The sequence below is a fragment of the Oryzias latipes genome, chromosome 19 (genome assembly GCF_002234675.1).
Source record: "Oryzias latipes chromosome 19, ASM223467v1".
NCBI classification, from domain to species: Eukaryota; Metazoa; Chordata; class Actinopteri; order Beloniformes; family Adrianichthyidae; genus Oryzias; species Oryzias latipes.
In genome coordinates, this window is record NC_019877.2 from 9343306 (window position 1) to 9363071 (window position 19766).

Sequence of the window (19766 nt, forward strand, 5' to 3'; positions counted from 1 at the left end):
AAAAAAGACATGTGGGAACAGTTAGGAGAGACTTCCTCAGGAATTGTCCTTCATGTGGTGATATAAAAAAAAAAGTTGGCTAATAACCAGGTGAATGCTGTTTCACATGCATTTAATGAGTGGGTGCCATGTGTGTGCCACAGGTTGAGCTGTAAGTGGTGGTCTTCATTAAGATGATGGTGAGAATGGGGCCAGACTGATTGCTCAGCAAGCGTGCGTCCACTGGCTTTTGTTATTGCATATTTGTGCTGCAGCAGAAGGCTACACCCAAGCCCAGACATTAATAACATCACTCTGTCAGGGTCAAATGTCAGGCATCACCATCCAGCCTCCACTCCAGTGTTTACGCACAAACTTTGCGCTTTTGGCACGCACTCCCAAAGGCAATTTAGAGGATATAATTTTACTGGAGGGAGTCACTTGTTTGTAGCTGAGTTTCTGTTCCTCTTTTCTTTGTGCAGGGTAGACTCCTGCCAGAGAGGTTGTGTTACTTGGCAGACGGCGCGCAATTACGTCGTCAGGCGTGGTGAAAACAAGGGAGACGCTGTGAGAAACGAGAGGAGGAGACAGAAACAAACACACACACACACACACACACACAAAAAAGCCTGGATTTGTTTATAAAATATGAGATTTATGAAGCGAAACTTTCATACCTGAGATGGTGTGATTGAAACTTTCACTTGAGTTGAAACAAACGCAGCCACACGCTGCGACAGCGGAGTTTCCTGTGCGCACTGAGAGCCGAGGCACTACAGTACATAGGAAATGACTCATAGGAGTTGAACTGTTCGGCGTGGGTGTGTGCGCTGTTAAAACAAGGCGAAGTCCTACGTATGACTCACTCTGATGCTCGCTTTTCCATGCTGAAAACCAGCACGGATTGTTAATCAGATGAACTTTCGGGAATTGTGTTGCCGACTGCGAACAGCTTCCCTCCAGCACGCCTCATGGCTTCCACCGCTCTTTGCACATTGTGCGGATTTATTCTAGCGGCTGTGGCCAGTCTCCACTGCGTCAGCGCACAAAAAAGTAAGTTTTTTCATTTGTTTCTCGACTTTTTCCTCTAAACTCTGGATGATGAGTTTAAGCGCGTATGGCACTTTTCTCATCCTGACTCAAACAATCGGCGCATTGTTTTCTGTGGATCAGCCTCTCATGGAGCCAGAGATAGCGGGTCTGAGAGCAGAGCCGCTTCCTTTACCAGCTGCATTTCTCACCGGTTCCGCATTCCGATCGCCTTATTTCACTCCATCCACCCGTGCCCCTCATTGAAAAAGATGGAAAGTCTGCGCAGTCTGTGTCCATTTTCCACAAAAACAACCCACTCTAAAGATTCAAAGGAGCGGTTTCCACGCTCATCAGAAGTTTGGATGTTATCCCAGAGAAGACCACCACTCTCCCAACTTATCTGATGATTGGAACTTATATGGTTTAATCCATTTTCCCCTTACAAATCATACCGTTTTTCTTTCTAAATCATTTTTGGGTGATTTATTTCTACATCTGGACATCAGCTGTTGTTACACCCACCAGAGCAGGATGAAACAGCACCCCCACACCCCCAAAACACCCAGTCTACAAGAATTCAAAGGGGCTTTACATAACCAACCACAAATCTCTTTGTGAATAGATGGAATAGCTCAGTAATTCCAGCTGCTGCTCATCTTAGTTAAACTCAGAAATCCAGTGAACTTACATCAGCAGTTTTAGATTGGTTGATGGGAGAAAATCTGGGTTCAAGGACAAGTCACAGTTCACTTTCCCCTTGTTGCTTTTCAAACCCCCAGAGCTGGATCTGGACTTTGTGGGGCTGATATCATCAGGAGAACCGCTTACAATAACTGTGACACATTTTCACTGAGACCGCGGCTGTAAATGGAGTCAGAGCAGGTCGGCTGTGGCTGTGCAGGACGAGGAGTCTCTGAGGACTTTTCAACATGTGGCTGGAATGAAGACAAGAGAGCTGGAGGTCAAAATGCCTCCAACATGACTTGATGAGCAGGTGGCTTTTGGCTGCAGCCGCATGGTTTAACAATGAGCCACACAGAGGAGATCACACGGTGCTTACTCACACACGGTTCTGGACTTGAAGTTCACATTCCTTCGAAGTGGGAACAGGACAAGTCCAGTAAATGTGGAAAACATTTCCCAAGTAGGGCTCAGTTGTCATTAGTGAATTAGAAATATGGAGATTCAAAACTTATTTTTGATCTTTTTGACTTAATTTCTTCAAAAAGTAAAGATTCCAATTTTTCTTCTTTTTACGGTTTCCTCTATTTGCTGCTTTAAGAACAAGGCAAATACAGAAGATAAGGTTGAGAAGCTTGATGTAAATTATTAAGAAGGAAATCCAAAGTCTGGTGTGTTGAGATGACACAAGCCCAATTCCCAAGTGACCCAAAGTTCCTCTTGAGAATCAAACTTGCTCACGTTTCTTGTTGGTTTGGTTGGTTTTACATGTGTTTGACTTTTGCATGAGCAAAAATGCAAAAGAAGTGTCATAAGAAGCAGCTGAGGAAATCCCAGTGACATTGTTGTGACTTGATTGCGCTGGGTTGCTAAATTTTCCAGCCAAATACAGCGTTATAACTGCTTTAGAGGTCAGAAAGTGAGACTTTTTAACGTTTTTGTTTATGATTTGGTTGCATGTGTCTGGTGCAGCATGAGATTCTATCAAATCAGATCAAAAATGTTTCACTAATCTCCAAAAAAGCACACTGGCAAATGAGGCTGGCTAATATTACTAAATTGTTTCTAAGTTGATTCACTATTCAATTACATTTCCAATTCAACGCAATGGGAATAAATATCACTGTATTTGTCAAATCTGGGCATTAAAACAATGTTCACATAATTAGTGATTACAACTAAACAAATGGAAGTTTTGTTGTAAAATGAACCATTGTTGCAATAAAACCAAGAGAAAAGCAGTTTTGTTTTTGCAAGACATTGCTTTAAACACAGATGAATAGAATTTACAAGTTAGATATTGAATCATTTAAAAACCCAGTTATGGAAAATTGTAATTGATTTATTTCAAGCATTAAAAAAATACTAACAAAAAAGATATACATCTATACTTAAATATATCAAACTAAAACTAAAAGATACACTTATTCATATAAACATCCACATATACATGCACATGATGCCATTATAGTGACACCATGACATACATGGTCAAAACAGTTAGATTAATTGCTTGAAAAGGAGTGGGAAGATGCTTATAACATATATATTCCCACCTCCATTATGCTTTTTTCTTTTTTTTTTAATAAAGGAATTAAAATAAATATAAAAAGCAACAAAACTAAGTCTGTAAATTTATAATTTATAAATAGATTAAAACTCTTAAATGTTTTTTGTTTTAGGTTTTCCTATCCTGTTTATTTAATGACCATGAGGAACTTTTTACCTCCATCCTTGAAGTCACATGTGCAGGCAGCCAGTGCTCCACTAGTTTTCTGTCTTCTGTCTCTTACTGTCTTCTGTTTCGGTTTAGGTTTCTGACAGCCTCTGGCAGACAATATTCAGGCTCCCCTCCCGGGCGATGTCGGCGGCGTAATTTTGTTGTCATTCAAGCAGCTGCATTTTCCCTCACACTCATTCAGTTCTCTTGGTTTGCGTCAGACTCACCTCCCTGGTAGTTTCGGTTTTTGTAATGATTAAAATCTCCTGTTATAGCATGAAATGATCCTCAGGGAGTTTTGTTGTTATCACAGCAGATGGGAAATGGCTTGTTGATGCAAATTAATGTTTGGCACTGAGGAGGAAGAAGTTTTGTTATCATATATCTATCAAATATCACTTGTTTCCTTGTTACAATGCCTATAAAAGCTGTCATTCATGGGAGTAAGTTACTGTATTGAGTCCCACTTGAACATGTTTTTTTTTCAACATTTAAAACAATACTTTTATTTATTGGTACATTTAAACATAAAAAGCACTAAAAGCCCTCCAGCAAGCTCATTATTTTAATGCATGTTTTCTTTCTTCATCAACATATCTTACTTGGCTGCTTTTTCTTTTGTGGGTTTAGCCATTTTCTGCCTTTCTGACAGACATACTGGTTTATTGGCTGGAAGATGTGCGTGTACACAGCCGCAAAAACAATTCGGAGGAAGAGGTCTGTAATAACACATCCTGCAGATCTCAGAGGGCCCGTCACCTCACAAAGGCACTGCCTAATTCTTAGTTTCATCCACTTGCAGGAGTTTCCAGCTTTCATTTCACAGAAAAGGAGTTTAACCTGGTGTCAGTGTCGGGTCACGTGAAGCTTGGCTATACACATCCTGTGCAAGTCACATTTTTCAAGGTTTCTTAGGTTTCATGTCAACACAGAGATGGATTTGGGTTGTGATGTATGCAAAAATATCTGTTATTGAAAAGTATTGCAACATGTAACTTTGTATGACTTATGAATGTGAAAAGTTTAATAAAAAAAACAGAAAATGTACCAGATAACAAATAAATAGACACAAAATCACAAAAGTGATATGAAAGACTCGATCCATCCATTTGCAGTTCTTTATCAATAGTTGGTTTGTTCTGTTCTTAGTTTTTGTTTGGCTTTCATTGTGTGCCATTAACCAGCTGTTACATCTGATGCCTATTTTTTGTGCTCAGGTCTGTGCCGCAACTCGGAATTTTGGAACTCTGATCTGGAAGTTTGCGTGCCCTGTGCGTCGTGCAGGCAGTACCCAAAGACCCCATCATGCAACACATGTGAGACTCTGCTGCTAAGTGTTTCTTTGTTTTTTTTTGGTGGTTCAGCTAATTCCAGGTGGCACCAACTGAACCCTGTTTCAGTTGCAGCGCATAAACCCGTTGGTTCCTCTCTTTGCCTAACAGGTAAATCAGTTGAGGAGACTTCTGATGTGTGGAGACTAGCGGCCATCACCAGTTTCTCAGTGCTGGCTGCGGTTCTGGTTGGGGCTGCGCTGATCATCGGGGTCATGGTGCTTCGGCGCAAGTCACACAAACAGCCTCTACGTGGTAAGAGTCATGGCCCAGATGGAAGCTAAGGGAGCCCAAAGGAAATAATAAAAAAAAATAAAAAAAGGTGTCACTTTGCTATGTGGTTCCTAAGAATTTACTCTGGTTGAATCAACCGAGAAAAGGAGGAGGGGAAATCTGCCCTCTGTGGAGTGGAGTTCTGGGTAAACGCCTGTTAAACCACCAGGAATGAATGGGTTCAACTATGGTGAAAGAAATCGACTCTTGTTTCACATAACCCTTTTTTATACCAACCACAAAGAGAACAGGTGCAAATAACTGAATGGTTTGAGGGTTTTTGTTTGAGAATGCAGCAATGCGTTATGGTTTTTGAAGGCACATGCACATCACTTCCTTTCTTGGTTTATTGCAGAACCCATTGAAGAGACTGCAGGGCCTCTTTATCAAGCTTAAACAGCTGAGTAAGTATTTCTGCCTTTTATCCAACAGGTCTTTTTGTCCAACACTTATCTTTTAAAATCTTTACCCTGCATCATTTTTATTTGATACACACATTCCTGCGACCCCTATCTTATTAGCATGGATAAAACGTTCCTTAAAATCCTATTAGATAGAACTCAATGTTTTCTGCCTTGTAGTGCATCATCCTTCCACTAGGGGCAGTAGGACTTTTTCCTGCTCGTGTAAAAAGGTGTGGATCAAACATGAGAAATTGGGTGCATAAGGTGTTTTTTCCCCCAAACACTTGTGTCAATATTTTTGCATCCTAAATCAACATTGATGTGGCAAAGGTTGACCAAAAGTGACCCAACATATCATAATTCATGCTATCTATATCTCGTTAAAAATGATAATCCGAAATATTTATTGTGGATAACATCAAACGATTTAAAAAAACATCCTGATTCCAAAGAATTACAGGGTTAGTAAAAAAAAAAAAAAGATTTTCAAATGTGTTGCTGAAAGTTTACTGTCCTTGTTACTCCACAGCCTCATCTTCTTCTGGAAACGGATGAAAGACACCAGGCGGAGGAACCTCTGGACCACAATCATAGCCTGACTGCAGGGTGTGCCTTGACCGGAATCGGACCATTTTTATTTATTAGACTGTTAGATATAAAGATGTGCTCAGTTCTCAAGCTCAGTCGAAGTTCTGTGGTGAGGACGGGACTTACTAAGAGCAACATTCCTATCTTTGATGGAACAGTAACACCTTCCTACCGTAATAGTGGTCTCATCTTAGATTTGTGTTCCTTTTACTTATCCTTCTAACTGAGATTTGGATGTGCCGGATCTTTGTGGGTTGAGATTCACAAACAGTCCATGCAGGTGATTAGGGTTCTGCAGCATAGAATGTAACACGGATGTGGCTCCCGTGCAGTCCAGTGGGGTAAGACTCTTTGCTGGCCATGTACCCCAACAGCGTGAGGAACACATACTGCGGCACATCAGGGCCGTTTGAATGTAGCTACCATTAGGTGAACTGTTTTTTTTTTTACACTTCTTTCCTACCATTATGTCCGTGTACCTGTTCTTTCAGCAGCCCGTGACGAAGCTGTTGACCGAGAAAACAAACTGCACTCATGCACTGCTACTATCCCTCCTGAATCTGTGCACTCCTGAGTTTCAGGTCAATGCATTATTGCCATCTCTGTTCTTGTGTGACTACGTTTTTTTTTCATGGACTTGTAACACAATTCCAGGATCTGCATCGCTGTCACAGCGATCGTAAGATCTCCATGCATGAAACACTATAAGTTCCCAAACTGCTAACATGTGGGAATGCTGCGAGGAATGTACTGTAGTGAAGAAAAATACCTGCAGTGTTTTCATTGGACACTCATCTTGCAGTGCACACAATCTTTGACCGCTAAACTTTTCTCAAAGCAAAAAAACAGACGCACTTTTCATTGTGAAGTGCTTAATAGTGTATAGCAATTATTCTTTTTTTCATTTTCTTTCTACTTTCCTTTGTGATGCAGCAAAAACTTCTTGAAATCTTGTTTTCTAACGCCCCCGACAATGTTTCAGGTCATCTTTTAGGATCTGTCTGCTCTGTGTTTGTCCTCTGGCGCCAACATTAAAGCAATTTCTTTCATAGTTTCTTTTTATGTTTATGTTATTTATTTAAAAAAAATACTTGCAGTGATGTACTGCATCAGGTGTGAGGGGACAAAGACAAAGGGACTTTGAGAAACTTCCAGCAGACCAGCCTTCAAAAATGACTAAGAAATACCTTTTTTTTCTTTTTCTTTCCTTCCAGTACATGCACTGGCTTTTCTTTACTCACTTTATAAACTGCTTTGTGTAGCAAATGTATTTTCACAATAAAAATAACTTTCATGAATCCTGCAAGTGTGAATGATTAGAAAAATATGAAGAGTTTTTTCAGATTTGGCACTTTTTTTCGTCTTTGTCTTTTACTGGTTCTCATAATTTAAATAATGTGTAGATTCTTTGCTCTAATAGGCTATATCTATCCCTTTCAATGTCAAAACTGCTCTAGAAATATTTAATACTAGACAGGCATTTTTCAATAAACAGTGTAATAAAACACAACTTAAGTTAATTTTTATTACACAAAAGAGAAGCCAGCAGTTTCCTCCTGCTTTTGAGAGTCTGACCATAAATGTACAAAGATGCATCCAATATTGTCATTTGAAATGTACAGAACATATAAGTGCTAAGTAACATAACAAAAAGATGGCACAAGAAGAAGAAATAACAACTCGGCTTTTCCTCCGTCCTACATGCTGCTATGGCATTTAAAAAGGTTAAGGAATTCATAAAATTCAGATTTTTAGTTTAAGCAGGACTTTAATTACAGTTATGGCACATGGGAAAGTTAATTTGAGTCCATTCAAACTGCTACAAAATGACAACTAGTGTATAATGCATTAAAAACAGCCAAAAACATAAAACTTTCAAAATAAAACCTGGCTTTTGGACTGTGAGCTTGTGTACAAAGAAAGTAGATAGCAGCTGTTGGGTGTGCAGGAATTCTGAGGTATTTTGTGTTAAAACCAGCGCCAAACTAGGATGAAATTTGATTCACAAAGCACAAAATGTATAATTTACTAACATGTTCTCAAGAATTTTAAAGTCACTTGTTTCAGAAAAGACAAAAAAAAAAAAAAAAAGATAGAAAATGCTTTAAATATAAGAAAGAAAAAAAAGCCACTGTTGTAGCTGAGATTTCCTTGTATCAAACTGCTACTGTTGAGTTTTGGCACTGGCTCTTTCACAGAACAGATTTTATTGGAAAATGAACTTTTTTTTATTAAGACCTGCTCTCACCGTCATGCCTGCAAATATTAAAAACTTTAAACCATAACGTCAGAAACGGATCAGCGACACATCAGTCGTGTTCATGTTCAGCCCTGACTGTGGCTCATTCATACCACCCGTTTTGACTGACAGACTACCGTCCACAAGGTCCTTAAACGCTACGTAGACTTTACAAAACTCTTTAAAAAATATTTGAACGTTGTGCACAAAATTGGAATAAATATCCTTAAATATATATCCATGTTGCTTTGCGGTGGAACAGGAAGATTCATTTTTAGCAGTACAGTTACTTCTTAAATATTTGTGTCATTTGCTTTGACCCTTGAAATCATTGACAGACAGTTTTGCCTTAAAGGAAAAGGAACATCTGCAGATTTCTTTATAAATTTGTAGTTTTTTTTTAAGGAATTTACAGAGGCACTGAACACTAAACAGGAGTGAAAACAGTGCAGTTTTAAACTATGTTTACCATCCTTGTTAACTTTATGAGGAAAAAGTCCTGTTTTATGGGTATTAATAAAAAAAACACTCCTCACTAAAGGAGGGCTGGAGAACCCTCAGAACGCAAAACACTATGAATAGAGGAACGCACAGAAAAAGAAGGTTACAGGCTTTGCTGTCCTTTCATAGGAAAGAGCCCATGTCCAGGTCCATGAATGAGTCCATGCTAAAGGAGGTGTTGTAGGTCTGGGTGGAGCTCTGGTGCATCTTCTGATGGTGGCGCAGGTTGGATTTGCTGGAGAAGTTCTTGCTGCACAGCTGGCAGGTGAAGGGCTTCTCCTTGGTGTGGATCCTGCGGTGACATATGAGCTGCGTGGACACCCGGAAGGCCTTCCCACACTCTAGGCACTGGTAGCGTTTTGGCTCCGTGTGGATGCGCCGGTGGTTTTTGAGGGCCATCAGGTTAGTGAACTCTTTGTGGCAGACTGAGCAGAAGAAGGCGCCGGTCTTGTGGCTGTTCTTGTGGTTGAGGAGGGAGCCGGCGTGGCGGTAGGTGCGCCCGCAGTGCTCGCAGACGTGGCTCTTCTCCTGTGAGGCAGAGCCTTCAGTGCTCACTTGGGAATCAGAAATGTCTCTTGGAGGCTGGGAAAATGTTGGTGGACCTTGTTTTTGTGTGTCGCCCGCTCCCAAAGACTCAGGAATAACAGAATCCCAGGAAAGGCTGCTCTCTACAGGTATCTCCGTGCCTTGAGGATATGAGCTCTGGGCCATGTGGTGAGTGCTCTGGTGCTGCTGGTAGCTGCTGGCGTCCGGAAAGCTCTGCTGGCAGAGGCCGCAGACCACAGCCTGCTCTTTGGAGTGCACCTCCATGTGGCTCTGCAGGTGCGTGATCAGACAGAAGGTCTTACCACACTCTGGGCAACAGTGGCGTCTCATTTGGGAGTGTATCTGCAGCGTGAGAGAGTCGGGAAACGTCTGGAGGCACAAGGCGCAGTGGTGGAGGTTTTCAGAGTGGGACTTCTTATGGTTGAGGAGAGAGCCGGCGTGTCGGTAGGACCGCCCACACAAGTCACACCTGCCACAGGAACGTGATGGCATTAATTTTTACAGTCATACACAGCAATCAACCTAACTTCACTTAATAAAAAAAAATAATATTCTTTGTTCTCAGAAAACTGAACTTACAGGAATTTAAATTTCAAAGACTTTTATGAGATTTGAAGTAATCCCCCTCCGTCAAAACAGCAGAAAATAATCGGACGTCTGATTCACTAAAAATTTAAAAAAGAAAAAAAGTCTACTTTTTTTGTTTTTAGTAAATTAAATTATAAATAAAATGATTTCAGTAAAGTAGGACAAAAGTTTAATATACTTTTATATTAATTCATTTTAATTGAGTTTAAAGCTTTTGCCTGAAAAAAAAAGAGAAAGCAATTTCAGCAATAAAAATAAAGTAAAAAAACAATAAAAAAACATCCATGTATCAAAGCTACTGGAGATTTTAGTTAAATCAATAGTTTAGAAAATAAAAGAAAATGATGCCAGCTTCTCAATATTATAATGACTCATCATCATAAATAGACACATTTGAACTTATACATATAGTACACACACAACACACTGATTCAAATAAAAAAAAAAAAATCAAATAAATAGAAATTTTCCAACCGTTTGATTACTTGCTTGAAAGGGAGTGGAAAGAAGCAAACTTTTATTTTTTTTACATAGTTGCCACAATCCACTTCCTAATGTCTACTTGTAAAGTAATTAATACTTTTTTCATTCCAAATGCAGAGTATTTATCAAGTAACAAAGATGAAGTAACGTACTTATTTACTTTACAAACTATCTTAGTTCCAAAAGAATAGATAATTTTCCGTGTGATAAGTTTATTTAGTCTTTTTCTAAATACCAAAACAAAATATAAATTTCTTGCAGAGCAATGAAAATATTAAATTAAAATTAAGAAAATTCTATGCTCTGGTGCAGAAAAACATAGATGTAACTACTTTAAGTCAACAATAGTTCCGTCTTGACTTAGAAGATTTAAATTAAAAAAAGTGTTTTTTTATATTATAGTGACTTCATTGAGGCACAACAGTCTGAAATAGGGAGTTGCTTTTTAACTTTATTTATTTGTTCTAATAATTAAAAGTTTAAATCTATACACCTTTGTGTTTTTCCCCAAACTCAACTGAAATAGAAGAACTTTATTAAAATTCTAGTTATCCCTGACTTAGTTCTGACTCCTCCACATCTCTGACCTCCACATGAACACATTTCTACCCACATGAGGAGGAACAGGAAGTCATTCTTTCAGTTTTCACAATAAGACACTGACTCACGTGAAGCATTTGCTTCCTCTGTCCGAGCGCTGGACTCCGGGGAGCACGCTCCTCCCCTGACCTCTGCGGCAGTGGTGCCTCCTCAGGCTGGATCTGCTCTGGAAGCTCCTCCCACACGAAGGGCAGCTGAAGTGACTCAGCACCCGGTTGTGAATCCTCTGGTGGTTGTGAAGGATGCTGGCCAGGCGGAAGGCCTTGCCGCACGTGAGGCACACAAACTTTTTCTTCTGCGTGTGGATGCGTGTGTGGTTGCGCAAAGCCATGGGGTTGGTGAAGGGCTTGGAGCAGAAGGTGCAGCTGAAGTGGCCCGTCTTGTGGGTGTTTTTGTGGTTCAACAGCGAGCCAGCATGGCGGTAGCTGCGGCCACAAATGTTGCATCTAAACGGCCTTTCTTCCTTGATGGGGTTGGACTCTGGCTGGGATTCCCCGCTGTCTGGGTGTCCATTGCATGTGTGGGATGACAGTTGGTCAACAGAGAGAAAGGTTTGTTTACAGTCCTTACATTTAATAAGCCTGGATTTCAGGACCCTCCTGCCTGCAGCTCCATCCTTTCTGAGATCGGAGCAGACGTGAGCAAGGAGTTGTTTCTTTCCTCGGAAGCCTTTACCACAGTTTTGGCAGGTGTGTCGTTTGTACAAAAAGTGGGTCCGCAGGTGGTTCTTCATCGCCAGTTGATTAGAGTAGGTGTTGTTGCAAATGGAACAGTAATATTCACCTGTTTTGTGAGAGTTTTTGTGGTTTACCAAGCTTCCTGCATGGCGATAAGTGCGCCCACATTGGTCACATGCAAAAGGTCGCTGATCGCTGGCGTCCTTTGATGTAACAGAGCTCTCCGCCTCCGTTTCTGCTCTTTTCCCTTCAGGCTCTTGCGCGGGGTGCTGAGCAGAGGCAGATGCATGGTTGGCATTTGCAGGTAACAATGACAGTTTTCCATCTGATCTGGACCCGTTCATTTGCATGAGGGCCTGGATCTGATTGCCGAGTTCCTGCATTTTGGCTTGGTTCCGTTTGTGCCTCCTCAGGTGGATCAACAGCTGCTTCTGAATTTTGAAGGCTTTCCCGCACTCGTGACAGGTGTACCTGTGGACGCAGAGAAGGAAATGAATTTTTATATAAAATAACAAACAAAAGTGTTGGTTCCAGAAGCAACTTCTTATTTTGCAAAACAGTCTGTTTTCCCCCCAAAAAAATCTAAGGCTGTCTGAATTCCCTCCCTACTCCGTCATTACTAAAAAACTATCTAGTACCCTGGATTTTAAAAGCAATTCGGACTCTTTTATGAATCTACTATGTTCTGGTGATGAAAACTTGGATAATTTATAAGAACGAAATTAAAATAAAAATTTTTCAAATGTAAATCTTTCAAACGCAATGCATTGTGGTCTATATTTGCCAATCTAGTGACCATCAATGCACACTGTTTTTTTTGCAGACTTCTGGAAAATTTCTAGGGCACTGCATTTCTATAAAATGGCTACATAGTGCGCTAAGTAGTGAAGGAATTCAGACAAAACCTACATTTTTACTTTGCTTTTGTTGTGTTAGAAAAGGGCAGAACTAACCTTTTAATATCAAAGTGGGACCTCTGATGATTTTTAAGAGCCAGCAGGTTGTAGAAACGTTTCTGACAGATTTGACATCTGAACAAGCCGGTTTTGTGGGACTTTTTATGGTTGAGGAGAGAGCCGGCGTGCCTGTATGAGCGTCCACACTGCTCACACTTGTACTGACGATCCTCTGCATCATCGGGTTCCCTTCTGGGACTCGTTTCCTCCTGTTTGAAAACATTATCTGCTTCCTGTTTACACTCCACCAATTCATCCCCCCTCTCGGCTGTACAGCCATGGTTGTCGAGGTGATTGTAACTAGTGCAGGAGATGCCACAGGTGCCACAGATGATTGGCTGATCCTCTTTGCTTTCTGAAGCCTCACTCTGTGATTGGTCCAAAACCTCTTCCTGGTCTTTGTTGTGCAGAATCTGATGGTTAATCAAGTCGACCCTGTTGGCAAAACTTTCACCGCACGTACTGCAGATCATCATCTCTCCTTCATTTTCTTCTTTCACATCTTCACGAGAGGACATGGGAGAGGGTCCTGAGCTTGCAGGGGTGTCACTGGACTGGGTGTGCCCTCGGAGATGGCACCTGAGTGCTCTCATGCTTGAGTAGTTGTTGCCACATATAGAGCACTGATAAAGATCGCTGTCGTCTTCCTCAACAGGGTTATTGTTTCCTACTCCATTACTTAACTGAGTGCCGCTCATATTTTCATGGAAAGTCTCTTTAAAGAAACTCTGACTGTGTCTACCGTTCAGGTTGTGGAACTCTACGCTGTCCTCTGGGTTTCCAACAGCCCTGTGACCGTTACCGACAAGAAAGTTGAAACCGCTGATGTATTCGGCATTTGCTGTCTCAGGCTGGTGCAGCAAGAAAGGACAACTGTGGGATTTGATCTGTGCAATATCGGTGAATGTCCCCCCACAGTCTGTACACATGTGTCTCTGCGTCACATTTTCATTCTGAGGTAGATGCGTCATTATGTCCGGGGAGGAGTCCTGATCAAATTGCTCCTGGTACAGTGCTCTGTGGGCCATCCCTGGCTCCTCAAGGACGGGCTTCGCCCCGCCAACTTGCTCCGTTTGGAAAGAGAAGGAGCTGTGCTGATTATCCACAATCTGGCGTTTTGAGGTCAACCAGTCTTCTTCTGCACTGTGTCGGAATGACGTCGACTGGGTTTTGTGGAGACGAAGGTGGCTTTTAAGGGCTGCCAGGTGAGGATAATTCTTTTTGCAGACGGAGCACTGAAAAACTCCCACCTGATGAGACCTTTTGTGATTGATGAGGCTTCCCGAGTGCCGATAGCATTTACCGCAAACATGACACTTGAACGGACGCTCATCTGAATCCGCAGTTGAAGTATCTGCAACTTTAGGGACACTGCGGGTATTTTGGGCTGGTGTGCGTGTGCAACTGTCAATACTTGAGTCAACAACTGAGGATTCTCCCTGAGAGCTACTGAAATGTGGTTTTTGATCAATGGAGCAGTCCGTCAACACATTACTATGACATGCCGTTTTTCCAAAAGTTTGAGAATTATCTAATGAAATGGAAGGGATACAATTATTGGAACCGTAAAGATTTGACTCTGGTGAGACACCAACATCGTATGACACATTGTGATTCTCTGACGGAGCGTCTTCTATACTGAATGATAAAGATGAAGAGTTATGCATTTGGATATGTTCCTGAAATGCCTCCTCCGTTGAAAGGCGGACCTGACACAAATGGCAAAAATTTTCTGGAGCCCTCTGGCTCTGAGGTGAGAATTGGTCAAGTTCTGTACCTGTGTGAGACCTGTCTGTCAAACTGAAGTCTGACCCACTTTTTGCTTTGTGACTTCTCTGATGGCTGTAGAGAGCTGCCATGTTATTAAAGAGTTTAAAACAAACTGAGCATTCAAACTTTCCCAACTGGTGACTTTTTTTATGATTGTTAAGACTTCGTTGATGTATGTATGATTTGCCACACATGTCACACCTGAACGGTCTTTCTTCTGATTCATCGCAGGCCTCAAATTGTGAGTTACTAAGTTCTTCTGTCTTGTCTTCGCATAAGCTCACCTCAACACTGGAAAAATGTTCTCTGCCCTGATGTGGTGCATCATTTCTAAACTCATAACTAGATTCTTCTTTCACTTTCTGTGCCAGGTGAACTCTCTCGTGTGTAGCAAGTTGAGTTGCTACACGAAAGCCTTTGCCACACTCACCACAGGAGTATTTTTTAAACGCAGTGTGGCCACGGAGATGGCTCTTCAAAGCAGAAGCATTGGCGTTTTCTTTTCCACATACGGGACACCGAAAAGGGCCCACTTCATGAGTCCTTCTGTGATTAGTCAGACTGCCAGCATGTCTGTAACAACGTCCGCATTCATCACATTTATATTTGCGCTCATCCTCTTGTCGATGATGCACATCCATGTGCTCCAGCAGACTGGATACGGTGGGACAGAACATGTCACATTGTTTGCAGGGAAACCCAGATGCCCCGCCAAGATCCTGATCTGCCATAATCAAACGGTGACTCTGTTAAGTAGTTGAGCTTAAGACTTGTCCTCAGTAAAAGCATATGAATGGAGCTGTTAATAAAAAAAAGGCCAGTTAGAAGAAAGTGAAAAAAAGCACATTAACAGAATTGTATTACTAAATCAAGCAAAGTTTTATCAGTTATTCTCAAATTGACTGGCTCCGTGGCCTTGTGCTGGAGTGTCCTCCCTGAGACTGGACGATTGCGTTTTCAAATTCAAGGTTAAGTCATACCAATGACTCTAAAAAAATGGGACACAGTGCCTCTCTGCTTGATACTTGGGGTTGGATTGGGGGTTAAACCACAAAATGGTTCCCAAGTGCGGCTGTGTCAGCAGCTCACCGCCGGAGAACAAATATCAATGGGACTTTAACTTTAAATCAGAAGAAAATAAAATACTGATGATCAAATAGTAAATATATTTCTAACAAAATTATTAAAAATCATTAAGCTAGTTTGCATTGTTTACTATATATTGATAATTATCTGATTTAAAAAGAATCACAAGCTTACAATCGTCTAAGCTTTTTGACAAGCTACACTATTCTTATGCAGTACACACTCAAAAATTAGTAGATGATTTGCCAAGAATGTCCTTAATGGACTCTGGAAAAGTCTGGAAAACTGTAAAATTGTTTTGGCCAAACAACACTGTCCAGAAGATTAAAGAGCCATCTTCTTTATCCTTTTTTTTTACATCGATTTTCATTTTTATTAAAATAAATAAATAAACAAATAAATTAAAAACGTCTGTAAATGTTCACGAAAAACTTTCCTTGTGTCATAATTATGTAATTTGGTAGTAAACACCTCGGCTCGTAACTTATACACTCCAAATACTGGTCTTCTGTGCAACATGCTAACTAAGCTAGCTATGTAAACAAAGCAACCATATTTGCTATAAAAAATATAATGAATACGTATTTACCCTGATATAACAACAGTAAAAGACAAGGGTTATAAGAGAACTGTTACAAATCTATTAATTAATACTGAAAAAGACCAATGGACTCCCGATGAAGAGCGACAAACTAGCATTCTTCTAGCTAGCTGAGAACATTGCATGATCAAAAACAAACAAGTCGTTTCGAAAGCGAGAACGCCGCAAGACGTTAAAATTAAATACCTGAAGCAGTATGAATCAATCCAGGCCATAAGCGTATAAGCTAGTATTTCCATCAGCAAACCGTGTTTCTAATATAAAAAGAAAAGTCTCTTTTATTGAATTGTCCCATTCTATCATCCTCGAGTCCCTTTTTACATAACATCAGTTGCTAGGAAACAGGAAATGTGCAACAGCTAAATGTTTCCTCTCTAAATATTGACATTTTAAAAATATTTATCTGTTTAAAAAAACGTATGTAACCCTAACATATATTTAAAATCCCATAAAAAACAAAACAAAATTAATCCCTCTAAATAAAAAAATGTGTAATTGCACAAAAACATGTAAAATGTACGGATTTTAACACCAAAGTCAAATAGCTGGCAACGCTGTCACAGTATTTAACAGCAAGTTAATATACAATATTTTTTTAAATATCATATCAATATAGAGTCTTTACTACAGCTCAATAACTTTTTAAAAAGTTTTATTTTTAATGTTTTCCCAGTTTACGCATTATGTTGCTGCACACTTGACTTCCTCGTCGATTGCTGTCGTCATCATGGTCCTAGAGCCGTCAGCAAACAAAAGCAATCATCGTGTCTCGCAGTAAAAGCATACCAGCTTTGAGGATCAACTGTTTATGTCCAAATTCTGGTAAGAAAGACTTCTTTTTGTATAACAGACGGGATAATACGCATATTTTACCTTTATCCATGCTGTATATACCGAGGGTCAGGATGGGGATGATGGCACTAGTGTCGAGTGAGCCGAGCGACCAGCGGTCCTAAAGCCAGCCATTTTGAGTTGGTAAAAATGAGTAGCACGCAACGCAAGCACAAAAGATACGAGCTAACCATGCGTTTTACTATTTAATCTGGTGATCTTTGTTTTTTTCTGATCGGGTTTTGAGTCAGTCATGCGTGCAGGTTATCTCCATCGGTGCATCGATCGCGAACCTCCCCTGGCATCATAGCGGCTTATTGTCCCTAAGGTCCTAATGCCAGCCATTTTGTGATTACATCAACATTGACAGATTTGTGGCTTTAGACCATCAAGTTTTGTTTGTCGATCACATGCCACTACTAAATAAATAAATAAAAAACATTTCCTCTATTTTGGGTGCAGATGTTTTATTAGAAGATTATTTTTCATGTCTTTCAGAATTAATGATGAGCTCTCCTCAGCCTGGCAGCCCACCTCTTGCAGAACAATACACTCCTGTGCAAGATGAAGAGAACCAGCAAGAGGAGGAGGAGGAGGTGGAGGATCAGCCTGCAAAAAAACGTGGCAGAGGGAGACCTCCCAAAGCCAAGCCCCTTTTTAAATGCTCCATGTGCAGTGAGTCCTTCAAGTGCCTGTCAGCTCTGCAGAGCCACAAGACTTCAGCGCACACAAAGGAACGTCAACAACAGCCCCACTCATGTTCTGAGTGCACCAAAACGTTCCTCAGCAAGGCTCAGCTATCAAAGCACGAGCGTACGCATTCCTCCCAGCGCCCCTTTCAGTGCCCAGATTGCCACAAGGCTTACAAGACAGCCACAGAGCTGCGAAACCACAGCCGCTCGCATACCGGAGAGAAACCTTTCGTATGCACCGAGTGTGGCAAGGCCTTTATGCAGGCTATATGTCTGAGGATCCACATGACGCAGCATAGTGGAGAGCGCCCATACTCGTGTCGCCAGTGCTCCAAGAGCTACCCCACTTTGTCCAAACTGAAGGTGCACGAGCGCTCTCACACTGGAGAAAAGCCATATTTCTGTGCCGAGTGCGGCAAGAGCTTTGCTGATCCTTCGGTGTTCCGAAAACACAGAAGGAACCATCAGGGCCACCGGCCATATGCCTGTGATGAATGCGGCAAGACGTACACAGAGCTGAAGGACCTAAAAAACCATGAGCGCTCGCACACTGGAGAAAAGCCCTTCCTCTGCTCAGACTGTGGCAAAGCCTTCTCCCGCTCCTCCTCTCTGGCCTGCCATCAGCGCATCCACTCTCAGAATAAACCTTATCAGTGTGAGCAGTGTGGCAAGGGCTTCACCCAGCTGTCCTCCTACCAGTCTCATCTCCGCACTCACTCAGGTGAGAAGCCGTTTCTCTGTCCACAGTGTGGCAAGATGTTCTCCGACCCCTCCAGTTTCCGTCGACACCAGCGCGCCCACTCGGGTTTCAAACCGTACCCTTGCGATAAGTGCTCCAAGCGTTTTCGGCAGCCCGCTGACTTGGCGGTTCATGAGAGGGTTCACTCCGGAGAGCGGCCATACAAATGCCAGAGCTGTGACAAAGCCTTTGTCGCGTCCTGGGATCTGCGGCGCCACATGCTCGTCCACACCGGCCTGCGGCCTTTCTCGTGCACAGAATGCGATAAGTCATTTGCTGAGCGCTCGAGTCTCAACAAGCACCGGCGTGTGCACTCTGGAGAGAGGCCCTTCAAATGTGAGGAGTGTCTGAAGTCGTTTGTAGTGTCATCGAGTCTGCGTAAGCATGAAAGAACCCACCTCGCTGAGCAGTCTGAGCAGCAGCAGCAGCAGCAGGAGGCAGAGGCTGCATCAACATCAAACTTCACCACCGCCACCACCCTCCCCCAGTTCTCCTGCAACCATTGTGATGCAACATTTGGCACATGGGATGAAGTTCAGACTCATGAAAACCTTCACTCTGTGGATTCCACCTCTCTGTCTGTTACAAAAATCGTGTCGCTGGGGTCCCACGTCTGTGCTACCTGCCATGCAGAGTTTGCACAGCTGGCAGACATGCAGGAGCACGAGAAGCAGCACCCAAAGCCGAGGCCACACGTCTGCAACAGCTGCGGCAAGGGCTTCCTCAACAAATCTGGACTGCGCAAACACCAGAAAATCCATTCCACCAGCAAGCCTCACAGCTGCCCCCACTGCGGCAAGGCTTTCCTGTTTGCCGCTTACCTTCGCAAGCACTTACGGACTCACAGCAACGCCACGCAGCCCGCCTCACAGCTCACCGAGCTGAACATTATTCACACAGATCCGCTCCCTTCTCCTCCACCCGCCAGTGAAGCTTCTGCCTCTGCAGCTGAAACCAGCAGCATGCCTCTCACAGTCCCTGAGCCAGCTTTTCACACCATCCCAGACTACCTAGTCAAAGAAGAAGCTCTTTAAACGGTTCACCTTTTGTCATTAACTCCACTGACATAAAACAAGTTGCCTTGGATGATTTCTAAACGATTTTTCTGATTATAAAATAGTCAAAAAAAGCTTTTTAAAAAAAAAAAAAAAGTTTACAGTGTTTGTGCATCTTTGTTGCATAAAAATGGCTTGTAACGGTATTGTTTTTAATCTGTTTACTGTTGATGTGACATTTTCTTATGTGCTCACAAAAGTACAGCTGTGTTAAACCACAAAGCCACTAAAGGATTTTTCCAACAGTATGTTTTAGATGTTTACTATTCTTCAATGTTACAGTTCAGAGACCTTATTGTGTGTTTTGAACATTTCAAATATATCATGATATGCAATTTAAAGAAAGTGTGGCATATATCCAATTTGACATTATTAAACTGAGTTAAAGTTGATT

The 19766-nt window shown here is 41.7% G+C and overlaps 3 protein-coding genes across 5 annotated transcripts; 2 read left to right on the forward strand and 1 right to left on the reverse strand.

The window, feature by feature from the left end:
• The first annotated feature begins 668 nt into the window (after positions 1–668).
• tnfrsf12a (TNF receptor superfamily member 12A) lies at positions 669–7306 on the forward strand. The gene is made up of 5 exons (XM_020712161.2): positions 669–1032; positions 4630–4728; positions 4855–4998; positions 5372–5420; positions 5950–7306. The coding sequence occupies exons 1-4, from the start codon at positions 951–953 to the stop codon at positions 5410–5412; spliced, it is 366 nt and encodes a 121-aa protein (XP_020567820.1). The 5' UTR covers positions 669–950; the 3' UTR covers positions 5413–5420; positions 5950–7306.
• A 207-nt stretch (positions 7307–7513) lies between these two features.
• On the reverse strand, positions 7514–17234 carry LOC101166995 (zinc finger protein 62 homolog). Of its 3 annotated transcripts, none has more exons than XM_023949104.1 (4): positions 16929–17234; positions 12596–15167; positions 11034–12113; positions 7514–9763 (listed from the first exon to the last, which is right to left on the reverse strand). In XM_023949104.1, exons 2-4 carry the CDS (start codon positions 15097–15099, stop codon positions 8872–8874), a joined length of 4476 nt encoding a protein of 1491 aa, XP_023804872.1. In that variant the 5' UTR covers positions 15100–15167; positions 16929–17234; the 3' UTR covers positions 7514–8871. The 3 variants fall into 3 exon arrangements, with proteins under 3 accessions (XP_023804872.1, XP_023804870.1, XP_023804871.1); XM_023949102.1 differs by lacking the exon at positions 16929–17234 and adding an exon at positions 16242–16376; XM_023949103.1 differs by lacking the exon at positions 16929–17234 and having other exon boundaries at positions 12596–16234.
• On the forward strand, positions 16550–19765 carry LOC101167245 (zinc finger protein 668). Its single transcript, XM_004080534.4, has 2 exons — positions 16550–16877; positions 17385–19765. The coding sequence occupies exon 2, from the start codon at positions 17390–17392 to the stop codon at positions 19349–19351; it is 1962 nt and encodes a 653-aa protein (XP_004080582.2). The 5' UTR covers positions 16550–16877; positions 17385–17389; the 3' UTR covers positions 19352–19765.
• Position 19766: the final 1 nt, after the last annotated feature.